Raw genomic sequence first — 12,949 nt, 5'->3', positions numbered from 1 at the left:
GCCAGCTGAGTTCCTGGTGCTAAGAGTGGGTGGTGAAATCTGTCTACATCACAGCAGCTGGAGACAGAGACAGCAGCAGGGACCAGGGTCCTTCTTTGAAGGCCCACCCTAATGACCTAATTTCACCAGGTACCCGCCTCTCAAAATAGCACCACTAGTTGGGAAACAAGCATTCGGAACATAGGTTTAAGAGACATTCCAGATCTAAGGCCTACAACGCCCTCCCCACCTGGACACGGAGGGCCCTGTCTCTGTGGTTGTCTTAGCTCAGCCACAGGAAGGCGCTGCTGTCGTTTCCTATGCTTCCCTGCGTGGTTTCCCTCTTCATCCACACTCTTTCTCTCCAAGGCCTCGCTCTTTAAAAGACTGATTTATTTATCTGGTGTGTATGAGTGTCTACCTGCATGTATATGTGTGTGAATGTGCGCCATGTGGGTTCTCAGTGTTCGTGGAGGCCGAGAAAGGGTGCCAGATATGATCGTGAGCCACCATGGGTGCTGGGAACAGAACCGGGTCCTCTGCAAGAGCAGCCAGTGCTCTTAACCTCTGAGCATCTCTCCAGTCCCTCTCTGACATCTCCTATCCCGAGGCCACTTGTCCCCTCTGCAGTACTGCAGGCCTCTAGTGTCTCTACTTAAGGCAGCTTCCTGGGACTTGAGATTGCTCTCATCCTTATCAAAGAGATTGGGGTGAGGTACCTGAGGCTTGGGTTCCTTTCTTATATTGGGGATCCAATGTCTAGAGCCTTCTCTCCAGGGGAAATTACAACTTCTTTTCTCCTGTCTGGCCTCCTAAAAGTGGAAGCACTGGGCTGGAGAGATGGCTCAGAGGTTAAGAGCACTAAGTTCCAATTCCCAGCAACCATATGGTGGCTCACAACCATGTATAATGTGGTCTGACGCCCTCTTCTGGCCTGCAGGTGTACATGCAGGCAGAGCACTATACATAATAATAAATACATCTTTTTTTTTTTAATTAAAAAAAAAGTGGAAGCACTTTACAAAGAGATGTGAGGGGAGCCAGTGGCCCTCATGTACTTTTGCCAAGTAAGAACCCAGATTGGCTTTCTCAGCCAGAAGACACACCTGTGCTCGCAGGCTCCACCCAGGTCACATCCCACCCCACCCCACCGCAGCCTCCCGTCCTGTGCCCCCTCCCACCAGCAGCCACAGGAGGAGGGCTTACCAGCAGCTGAGAGCTGTGTTTCTTTCCCCGTGCAGACCTGAAGCCCCGAGGCGTGGTCGTGAACATGATCCCGGGACTGCCAGCTCATATCCTGTTCATGTGCGTGCGATATGCTGACTCCCTGAACGATGCCAGCATGCTCAAATCGCTCATGAACAGTGCCATCAGCGGCATCAAGCACGTGGTTAAGGTAGGGGCCCTAGGCGTGGTACCTGCTTTGGAAACAGTTCTGGGAAAGGACAGACCCCCAGTCTTTGTCCACCCTTGGCCCTTCTTCCCTGAAGAAGCCAAGCTCCTAAGGAAAGACAGGTGGGCAAGGCTCTGCCAGTGGCCATCAAAGACTTATGGAGCGGGTACAGCTGGAAGTCACCCTCCTCCCCTTCCCATGCCCTCGTGTGTAAGGGATATGTGCTCCATCAGTGTAGCGGTAAAGGGGATGGGAAACTGGAAAACTATGCATCTCTTCCATTGGCAAGTATTTTACTCTCCTTCCTAAAACATTATTATTGGGCCTGGAGAGAGAGAGCTCAGTGGTTAAGAGCTCTGGATGTTCTCACAGAGGTTCTGGGTTTGATTCCCAGAACCCACACAAGAAGCTCATAACCATCCATAACTCCAGTGTCAGGGGGTCCAATGCTCCCCCCCCCCTTTTTTTTTTTTACCTCCATGGACACTGTGCACACATGGTGCATAGACACATATGGAAATAAAACACCCATATATGTAATTAATTTTTTAATTAAAATGTTTTTATAGCTGTTTTTCCTGGTCCAGAAAAAAAAAAAAAAGAAGAACCACGTGCCTCTTAGGTCGGTGACTTTGTAAGGTTAAAACACTGTCGCTGAGACACCTCCCACCCCACCCCAGCCCCACTCCCCAATACGCAGTGTGTTGAAGAAGATGGAGAGCCTGTGTGTGTGGTCCTCACTCCCCCCATCGCGACTCATCCAGGTCGGAGGGTGGCTCTGCTCCACACAGTTACTTGGGACCCCAGACTCTAGTCAGCCTGCCGAATGCCCCTCCCTGTCTGTCACATCAGGGTGACTGGGTAGTTAAACAAGCCACAGCTGGCCACGTGCTCCAGCCGCACAGAAGTCAGCAGCTAAGCTTAGTCTGACGTTTGCTGGCACAGGGTTTCGCTGTGTAGCCCACCCAGACTGACCTCAGACTTGGAGATCTACCATCCTCTGCCTCCCGAGTGCCGGGGAGAAAGGTGTGTGTCACCGTGCCCACCCGACACTGTCTTCTCTTGTCTAAGGAACACTTTGAAGATTTGGAGATGCTGTCCTTCTGGCTTTCCAACACTTGCCATTTCCTCAACTGCTTGAAGCAGTACAGTGGAGAAGAGGTACGGTGCACCCCGTCCTGCTGGTGGCATCCTGGGGCCACCTCACGATCCGGCTCGCAAAGGCAGCGTCAGTAACCACGATGCCCACTCCCCAGCCCACGCGGCCTCTGCGCCGCCGGCTAGCTTGCCAATCTGCTTCCCCTTGCTGTGTGCCTGGCTGTTACCTCACGCTGGGGACTCTGGGAAGTGCAGACCTTGGGCTTTAGTGTGAGGCTTTGGTTCACAAGCTGTCAAGTCAGCAGATGAGAGTGTCCTGTTTCCTCCTGCTGGCGACATTCTGTGGATTTCAGTATTAAGACCCAAGACAGAACCTCTGCTTTGTCTTTGCGAACTGTTTTCTCTAGAGGACCCTGTTCTCTCATAATCCATAAACAGATGACCCGTGCATCCCAACCTCCTTCCAGGAACTGACATTGTGAAATGTTCTCCTTCAAACTTCACTTGGGGCATTTTTCACTGAATTAGAACAAGTGACTTTTAGGGTATTTTTATTCCATGTGCAGAGGCCAAAGCAGGACATTGGGGGTCTGCTTCTATAGGTCTTTGCCTCAGGAGCAGTGCTGTAATTGACTGACATCATGCAGTAAATTGCTTTTTTTTTTTTTTTTTGTCACACGAAATAAACTAGAAAAACTCATTTAAAAGTAGACATTAAGTTTTAAGCTACAGAAATTATCCTAGGTGCTGATTATAACATCTTTAGTATGGACAGTATTTCAGCTTCCTTCTTGTGCACAGGTCACTCATGTTTATGCGCGAATTGCTTTCAGGAGTTCATGAAGTTTAACAGCCCACAGCAGAATAAGAACTGCTTGGACAATTTTGATCTCACAGAGTACAGGCAGATTCTGAGTGACGTGGCAATACGGATTTATCATCAGTTCATCACTGTGATGGAAAAGGACATCCAGCCAATAATAGGTAAGAGAGAAGTGCTGACACTGAAGCTGTCTCTCTGTTTTGAGACAGAGCCTCCTGTAGCCTCGGCTGGCCTTGAACTTGATATGTAACTATAGCCAAGGCAGGTCTTGAACTCAGGATTCCTCTGCCTGTGTCTCCTGGGTGCAGGGATTACAGGCATGTGCCACAGTGCCTGGTTTCACTTAGTACTGAAAAGTCAAACCAAGACTTCATGCATGCTAGGCAAGCATTCTACCACCCGAGCTCCAATCCCAGCCCAAGAGACTTTTTAAAGTAAAAATTTTGTAGGTGGTATATGTGATTATAAATAGCATAGCTAGAAAACATAATCACCATAAATGGTTACCTTTTAACTCCTGCTGTGGGTGACCCATAAATAATGACACACAGTCGGCCATTTTCTTTGAGTAAGGATGCCTTTCCCCGAAGAAACCCTGTAGAGAACTTACATTATTCATTTTATGTGTCATTTTGCGTTCTTGTGGGGTCACACCAAGTATTTCTGAAATCCTCAAATCCTATCCACGTTTGTGTATGCTTTACTCTGCTCTCTGACACTTAAATACCTCAAGCTTTGATGACTCCCAAACCCTGAGCTCCTTACTGTTAGCTAGATCGCTTTCCCCTGGGGACCCTGTTTTAAGCCTCCAGGAAGTACACCTACCTGCCCTTCTGTAAACTGTGGTCCAGGTCCTAGCATACTCTGGTACCCCAATATACTCAGTTCTCTTTTTTTTTTTCAATATTAGTAGTTTTTGTTTCTATGCCAAAAGAAACATAAGGACGAGTTTATTTCAGCTTACAGATTAAGGAAACAGTCCACCAAGGTCACAGTGGCCACTGGCCGGACCTTGAGGCAGCTGGCCAAATCTCATGCCCAGTGAGGAAGCAGAGAGGATGGTCACCTGAGCACAGGCAGCTTTTTTCCCTTTTATTTGGTCCAGGACACCAGTGTATGAATGTGACTGACCAACACTTGGGGTGGGGTTGCCCACCTCATTTACCCAATTCTAGAAAAATCCCTCACAGACAGGCCCAAAAGTTTGTCTCCTAGGTGGTTCTAAATCCCATGGAGCTCGTAACCAAGATTAACCGCTGCGCTTTATCACAACTACGCCCACTAACTATGAGAAACAGACACATGAGGTTAGGGGGCGCGCGCCCTGGCCGACCACCTGTGTAAGAAGCCTTCCACCCTCCCGGCAGTGCCAGGCATGCTGGAGTATGAGAGTCTGCAGGGCATTTCCAGCCTGAAGCCCACCGGTTTCCGGAAGCGCTCATCCAGCATCGATGACACGGATGCCTACACCATGACGTCAGTCCTGCAGCAGCTGAGCTACTTCTACAGCACCATGTGTCAGAACGGCCTGGACCCGGAGCTCGTGAGGCAGGTGGTCAAGCAGCTGTTCTACCTGATCGGGGCGGTGACGCTCAACAGCCTTCTCCTGCGCAAGGACATGTGCTCCTGCAGGAAAGGGATGCAAATCAGGTAAACACCCACAAGCCATGCCCCCCCCCACCCTGCATGTCACCCCCAGAGGCCAGCAGGAAGGAGTGCCCCAGGAAGACCAAGTGCAAGACTCTCCCTGTCTTTCCCGGGATGCATCCAAGCACCCTCACCCCCCGAGCCTCCTGAGTGTCAGTTTGTTGGTGGCTCCACACCAGCGCCTCCATGATCCACTGCCAACTCTAGCCTGAGAGAACTGGATTAGTATCCAAGGTTATCATACACATAGCAGTATCAGTTATCTGCTCCTGTCAGTGGCGCACGCCTTTAATCCCAACACTCGGGAGGCAGAGGCAGGCAGATCGCTGTGAGTTCGAGGCCAGCCTGGTCTACAAAGCTACTCCAGGACAGCCAAGGCTAATACAGAGAAACCTTGTCTTAAAACACCCCCCACCCCCACAAAAAGAGAGAGAGAGGGAGGGAGGGAGGGAGGGAGGGAGGGAAAGGGAGAGAGAGAGACTCCAATAAGATGCTGAGAGACTCAAAACGGCTAAGTAGTAGTCCAAGACATCAATTATTTAGTCACAAGCAGGTGAGGACAGGTGCACTGAGGAAACCAAAGAGATGAGTCAACACGCATGACGGGAGGTTGAGAAAAAGGAGCATCCCAAGCATAAGCCGAATGAAGACAAAGGAGTGGCCCCTCCCCCTCCCCTCTCTCTGTTTGGTGTGCTATGAGAGCTTGGCGAAGTGACCACAGGTGTGGGCTGTGATCTGAGGGAGGTGACAAAGTTTATCAAGCCAAGAAATACCTGCAAAGGACCCATCATGCCTTCTTAGCACTCGTGAAATTTGGAGTTAGATTTCTCATAAACCACATGGACAAAATCCCACGGCACCTCACTGTAGGTGTTAGGCACAGAGGGGAACCCAAAAGCGCCAGCCTGGGCAGATCTTCTCTCTTGGTTGACAGAGGATAAAAACCTCTGCCCATTTCACATCTACGCAGATGGCTGTGAGCTGGAACAAGCCTCCACTGAAAGACAGGGCAGTGGGCTGAGAGACTCTCAGTCGGTAGCGCTTGCCTGGCATACGCAAAGCCCTAGGTCCCGTCCCCAGCATCGCACCTTGTGCACACCTGTGATGCTACCCTGGCCTGGCACCTGTCTGTTGTCTAGTTTAATCCCATTGCAGTCACAGGGACTAAGGGGACAGATGGCAGCACAAGCGCCCCGGGTGACCTGGCCGCCTTGCCATTACGTCATGTGCTACTATCCCTTCCTAGTAATTTTCTTTTCTGGAAATCTTTAAATTTATTATAGCCACTCCAGATTTATTTGATTAATATTTCCATAACATACTTTCTATTTATTTACTTTTAACATGCCTGCAGCATATTTGAGGTGAGTGTCCTGTAGATATCCCCACATGAGTGTGTGTCTTGTTGTTTTGGTTTTAAGACTTTGTTTTAAAATTACTGTATGAGGGACTATGGATATGTCAGTGCAGTACCCAAAGAGGCCAGGAGGGGGCATCAGATTCCTCCAGAGCAGAGGTTCTCAACTGGTGGGTCATGCTCCTTTTCACAGTGGTCACATATAGAACATTTACATTACGATTCATAACAGTAGCAAAATTAGTTATGAAATAGCCACAAGATAATTTTCTGGTAGAGGAATCACCACAACATGAGGAACATTATTAAAGGGCCGCAGCATTAGGAAGGTTGAGAGTGGGAAGATTAGGTGATTGTGAGTTGCCTGCTGTGGGTGCTGGGACCCAAACTTAACTGCTGAGCTGTTTCTCCAGCCCAGGTCATGTTTTCTTTCTTTTTTTTTATTCTACTCTGACCATGTGTGCTTCTTAATCGAAGAATTTAGACTGTTTTAACTTAATATAATTCATTATGTGTTTAGATTTATTTACTGTGCTGTTTTCTTTCTTGCAATTTATTTTTATTGTTTTTCAATTATGTGCATGTGTGGGGGGTAATGTATGCATGGATGCAGTGTCTACAGATCCCAGAGGCAGAGCCCCTGGAGTTGGAGTTATAGGCAGTTGTGAGGCTCCCAGCACGTTGGGAACTGGGCTGCGGTCCCCTCTGCAACAGCAGACAGTCCTCTGAGCCCTCGCCCTCTCTCCAGACCCTGCTATTCTACTTACTATTTCCCCTCCTGGTTTTTGTTTCTCTGATTCCCCTTTTCTGCCTTTTTTTTGGTGTCACTGGGACATTTTGTTATCTTTCTAATTTACTTTTTAATGGCTTTTGTTTGTTTGTTTGTTTGTTTTGTTGTTGTTGTTTTGTGGTTGCTCTGGGAATCAAAGTACCCTTACTTATGTTTTCACTACCCATTTAGAATCAACATCGTGTTAAGGGGTGTGTTAAGCATTTCCCCCACCGTACAGGGCTTTTGACACTGTCCTGTCACGTCACAGCTGTCTTGAAGATGGTGGTGGTGGCGGCGGCGGCGGCGGTGGCGGCGGCGGTGGCGGCGGCCCGGAACGTTGTCTTCTAGCCCATCCCCTCCTGTTTTCCTCGAGCCGGTACAGCGAGCTCCGCCAGGCTCCAGGACGCACCGAGGGGACTTGACACTCGTTCCTGAAGCATCCTCTGGCTTCTTCCTAGGTGCAACATCAGCTTCTTAGAAGAGTGGCTTAAAGATAAGAACTTGCAGAACAGTTTAGCCAAGGAGACTTTGGAGCCCCTCTCCCAGGCAGCCTGGCTGCTCCAGGTCAAGAAGACCACAGACAGCGACGCCAAGGAGATCTCCGAATGCTGCACCTCCCTGTCCGCCGTGCAGGTGAGCTGAGCCGGCTGGACCTTCCTTGGAGGGGAGATCCCGAGGCGTTCCCTGGCCCAGCGTAGCGGCCTGCGTGGTGCCGCTGTGTGACTTCTCCTCTTTTTCCTGATAACTCTTTGGTGGATACTGATTGCAGACTTCAAGGTTATAAATATGTATATGTGTACTAAAGGCGGGGTGGGGGGTGGGGTGCAGCTGGGAGCGTCCCTCACTGCTCTCTGACTGTGTGGTCCGTGCTCCACTCTGTACCCTGTGCTGTTTTCGGGTCTCTTGGGAATAGACAACACTTGGCTCCAGACACAAATTATACTATAAAAGAACCACCCGTGCGTCCCAAAGCCTCCTAATTGTCCATAACCGTTGGCTGTTTTTCTTGGTCTGATTCCCTGCTTTGTAATGTTCGCAGATCATAAAGATCCTCAATTCATACACACCCATCGATGACTTCGAGAAAAGGGTCACTCCCTCCTTCGTTCGAAAAGTGCAGGTGAGGTCTGTGTGTCGGCGTGTTGACCTGACCTCCAATGCACACTGTAAGAACCTGATGTTCAGTTAACACGGTGCGGTCGCCAAGCATGTGCGACACCAGCCCAAAGACAGCGGGTGGATTCTCACTCGTGCTGGTCCTAATGGGAAGGGACTAGAAACACATAAGCCAAGACCTGACCTTCACTCACATCCCCTTTTTAAAATTTGATTTTAAAGACAGTTTGTTTTTGGGGGGGGGGTACAAACACATGCACCCCACAGTGTGTGTACCTGCAGGGCACAGTGTGGAATAGAGGTCAGAGGACAGCTTACAGGAGTCAGTTCTCTCTCTCTCTGCATCCTGTGGGTCCCTGGGATTGAACTCAGGGCAGTCAGGCTTGGCAGCAAGCGCCTGTACCCGCTGAGCCACATCACTCACCAGCTGGTGTTGAGAGCCGGTGCACAGGCAGGGCACAAGGGAAACAGACCTGCAGACCCCAGTTTTCTGTGATCATTCCCAGAGTTTCTCTCCCCAGTAAATGAGGTGGATCTTGGGGGGCCCTGGAGACCCTTCCAGGAGCCTGTGAAACCTTTGCTTTTTGCGGAGCTGTGCCTGTGTGAGGGAAAGCTCCTTCATACTCAATCCAGAGCAGTTTGCCTCAGCACCCGGAAGGCAGAGCAGGCATCCCACACACGTCTCTCAGCAGGTAGGACACTGAGAGGTCCTCAGACCAGAGAACTGTCCTGCTTCTCGCTGTGTTGCCTCTTCATTTCTGTTTTTGTTTTTCATTATCAAAATTTAGCTGTTTTTCAACAAAATGTTGTGTTCCTTTTAACAAGTTTATTATTATTTAAATATTGTTTAAGTTACTAATATGGTTTTTAAAAACATCACTAGCTAGACCCACATATACAAAAGCTCCTTGGACTCCTCAGATTTATTAAAAAATATAATGTAAGTGTGAAGAAATGACTCAGCAGTTAAAAGCGCTCGCTGCCCTCACAAAGGACACAAGTTCAGTTCCCAGCATCCATGTCCTGAGACCTACAATTGCCTGGAACTCCAGCTCCTGGGAATCTGGTGCCCCCTTTTGGACTATGTGGGTACTGCATACATGTGGAACAGAGATACACACATTTTTTAACTTTAAATGTTTGGTTGATTGGTTTTTCACAACAGGGTTTTTCTGTGTGCTATAGATTAGGCTGGCCTTGAACTCAGAGATCTACCTGCCTCTGCCTTCTGAGTACTGGGATAAAGGTGTGCACTACCACACTTGGCAATTTAAAAAATATTTATTTTATGTATATGAACGCTCTATCTGCGTGACAGAAGAGGGCATCAGATGCCAGTACTGATGGTTGTGAGCCACCATGTGGGTGCTGGGAATTGAACTCAGGACCTCTGGAAGATCAGACAGTGCTCTTAACCTCTGAGCCATCTCTCCAGCCCCCACCTTGGCAATGTTTCAAAATGTAAAGAATAGAAAGCAAGCGCTAGATAGCCGGCTCAGCAGGTAAGAGGAGAAAGCAATCATGACACCAAATAATTTTCAGAGAATAAAGAAGCAAATGGATTCAATAAAATCTTAACACTTATCCGGGTGCGGTGGTGCACGCCTGTAATCCCAGCACTCAAGAGGCAGAGGCAGGTGGATCGCTATGAGTTCGAGGCCAGCCTGGTCCACAGAGCGAGTCTAGGACAGCCAAGGCTACACAGAGAAATCCTGCCTCGAAAAACCGAACAAAAAGCGAAACAAAACTGTAAAACGTAAGATCCAGTCATGTCTGGGCTTAGAGTTAGTCCTTGATGTATACAGAAGAATAAAATGGCTCAGTAAGATGGCTCAGCAGGTGAAGGTCCTCGCTGCCAAGCTAAAGGTCTGAGTTTGACCCCTAGAACCTTCATGATGGAAGCACTGTATGGTGGAGAACAGACTCCCACAAGTTATACACACACACACACACACACACACACACACACACACACACGAATAAATGTAATTTTTGATAAGGGGTAACGTCAGATTTACAATCAGCCTGTCTTATAGGGAGCAGGCTTTTGGAGTGAACTATTGGGTGACTATTTGACTATTTCCTGGGAGATAGCTGCACCGGACGCCCTGATAGGCTATCCCATGCCCCCCCCCCCAACACACACACAGAGCTGTGCTACAACACCCTGGTTGTCACCTCTGGTGGTTGCTGGGGTTTCTTGGAGGAGACAGAGCTGTTGGGTTTTCCTGGCTCTTGACCTCCAAGTGGTGGTGAGCCAAGACGCGCCTGCTCCCTGACCTCTCCCCTTGGTTCTGACCTCAGGCTCTCCTGAATAACCGGGGTGACTCGTCACAGTTGATGCTGGACACCAAGTATCTTTTTCAAGTCACATTTCCCTTCACCGCCTCACCGCACGCCCTGGAGATGATCGAGATCCCCAGCAGCTTCAAGCTCGGCTTTCTCCGGAGACTGTAGCTGGAGAAAAGATGGACGTGGGTTCCCTGGAGCCCTGGGTGCAGATCCAGCAGCGGGGGTGCCCCCGTTATTCGCCAGAGCTAGCATCGTGATGGGTTGCCGTTTAAGGAGGAAAGCCCACACCTTGCCTGCCTTCCACCAAGGGTACTGCTTCTGACCTGAAGGCTCAGTTTTGTCCCCAGGAACTTTGTTTATTCTGTTTTGTGGCAGGGACCCCGCCCCACGTACAGGAGTAAAATCTGGGGTCACCGTGGCTCCCAAGGTTTCTAAAGTTCCCATGAAATCCAAAGATATTTATGAAGCCACAGGTGATGTCCATGGAACTCTTCCAGGAAAGAGTCCTACGTGGCCACTGGAACAGAGGAAAACTGTTCCCTTAGAATGCTTTAGTTTAGCTGGGCGTGGTGGCGCACACCTTTAATCCCAGCACTCCGGAGGCAGAGGCAGATGCATCAGTGTGAGTTTGAGGCCAGCCTGGTCTACAAAGTGAGTCCAGGACAGTCAAGGCTATACAGAGAAACCCTGTCTCGAAAAACCAAATAAATAAATAAAAATAAAATAATAATAATAATAATGCCTTATTTTAAAGAGAGTATTCAGTCTGAGAGCTGGATATAGTGACACATATCTATAATACCAGCACTCAGGAAGATGAGACAGGAGGATTATCCCAAGTTCAGTGTCAGCTTGGACTACAGAGTGAGACCCCCATCTCAGAAAAGAGACGGGGGGGGGGGAGGAATTTTATGTATATATCTATTTAAAACAAATTTACTTTCAAAGCTTACTTTTATGCCATTTATCTTTTTTCTGAAATTTTAAAAACTTGTATCAGCCAACATATTTGTTAAAATCTCTCATTTAAATTTTTTAAATGCAATTCTTTCTTTAAAAACTAGGTTTTAGCTCTGGGCCAGAGCTCAGTGGTAAAGGAGCTGGCCCTGGGTTTGGCCCCAGCACCACACATGCACATGCACACACAGGTACACATGTTCAACGTAAGTGGGTTTTTTTTTTTCCTTTCTATCTAATCACTGTTCTAATATGCTTTTTCATTTTTTCTTCATGAAAGAAACTGAAGATTTGGGCAAGTTTTCTTTTTGAGAAATCTAATTTTTCCTGGTTTTGTGAGAACTGGCTACTCCTCTCCCACACTGCTTTCCTTCCCTTCAGAATCCTGAGCCCTTGGATGAGCCCTCCTGGCCCATCGCTGAGAGAAACTACACACCCCAGGTGGCCTGATCACCCTCCAGTCTACAGCCACAGCAGTAGCTGTGACGTCACAGCACGGTGGTCTCTGGAAAGACAGGGAGATTATAAAGTAGCACCACCTACAAATGTGTGCTGCCTCTTCAAACTGTGCCCAAGTTATGAAAATGGAACTTTATAATACTTTAATAAAATAAATTATTGAGCAAATCGGATGCAGCTCCTTCCACCGGTCTTTTCCCTGCACCGTTCTGTGTCCTGCCCTGAGGGTCAGACAAAAAGATGTTAGAGTCCCACAATTCAGTGCGTCACCTGAACTATGCATGTAGACGTTGAGGGGGCACACATGTCACGGGTGCTGACTGTGTCTGGGACTCCCCAGCTGTCACTGCGGGATGGAGCTGGCTGGGTTTTCTGCTGAGTGCTTACGCCTGTCCTCTGCCCCAGGAGGACTCCTTGTGAATGCCCTGGGTCGTACACCAGTGGCCTTGGGCCATGCCTTCTGCTGGCCTGTGAGTTCCTGGAGGGCTGGGCCCCATCTTATCTTACATTTTATTTGTATGCTACGGTGGTTGGGAGGCAACTGAGTTGGCAAGGTACCGTGGAGAGAGCAAGGGTTCGAGTGTAGAAGCAGACCTTGTGTGGAGGCAGGAGACTTGAGGGATGCCATTAAGTTTATACACAAAGGAGAAAGGGGAAGACACTTACCCCATGGCCTTTTTGTTTGTTTGTTTGTTTGGTTGGTTGGTTGGGGTTTTTTTTGTTTTATTTTGTTTTTTTGTTTTTCAAGACAGGGTTTCTCTGTGTAGCCTTGGCTGTCCTGGACTCGCTTTGTAGACTAGTCTGGCCTCGAACTCACAGGGATCCACCTGCCTCTGCCTCTTGAGTGCTGGGATTAAAGGCATGCGCCACCACGCCTGGTCCCATGGCCTTGCTTACTTGTGCAAAGGCATGAGGAAGAGATGCTCTCACCACACAAGGCAGGGGTGTCAGGCTTGCTCTGTGGAGTAGAGGCCGATTCAGAAGGTCAAATGAATCAAATCTCCTACAGGGAGCAGAGAAAAGAGCCCAGGAAGGGAGTTGAGAGGGCTCTAGAGG

At 48.8% G+C, this 12,949-nt stretch overlaps 1 protein-coding gene across 1 annotated transcript in view; it reads left to right on the top strand.

The window, feature by feature from the left end:
- The window catches only part of MYO5C (myosin VC), an 80,335-nt gene extending 67,749 nt beyond the window's left edge, over positions 1-12,586 (top strand). Inside the window, exons 35-41 of the mRNA XM_084754568.1 lie at positions 1,221-1,375; positions 2,444-2,533; positions 3,304-3,454; positions 4,661-4,943; positions 7,528-7,702; positions 8,109-8,189; positions 10,490-12,586. Of these exons, the coding sequence (XP_084610694.1) occupies positions 1,221-1,375; positions 2,444-2,533; positions 3,304-3,454; positions 4,661-4,943; positions 7,528-7,702; positions 8,109-8,189; positions 10,490-10,642 (1,088 nt within the window). The 3' untranslated portion in view covers positions 10,643-12,586. The remainder of the gene's footprint in view (positions 1-1,220; positions 1,376-2,443; positions 2,534-3,303; positions 3,455-4,660; positions 4,944-7,527; positions 7,703-8,108; positions 8,190-10,489) is intronic.
- The last annotated feature ends 363 nt before the right edge of the window (positions 12,587-12,949 follow it).

This window comes from Acomys minous, assembly GCF_964271855.1.
Source record: "Acomys minous genome assembly, chromosome: 13".
In the NCBI taxonomy this organism is placed as follows: domain Eukaryota; kingdom Metazoa; phylum Chordata; class Mammalia; order Rodentia; family Muridae; genus Acomys; species Acomys minous.
This window is presented reverse-complemented; position numbering and strand designations above follow the sequence as displayed.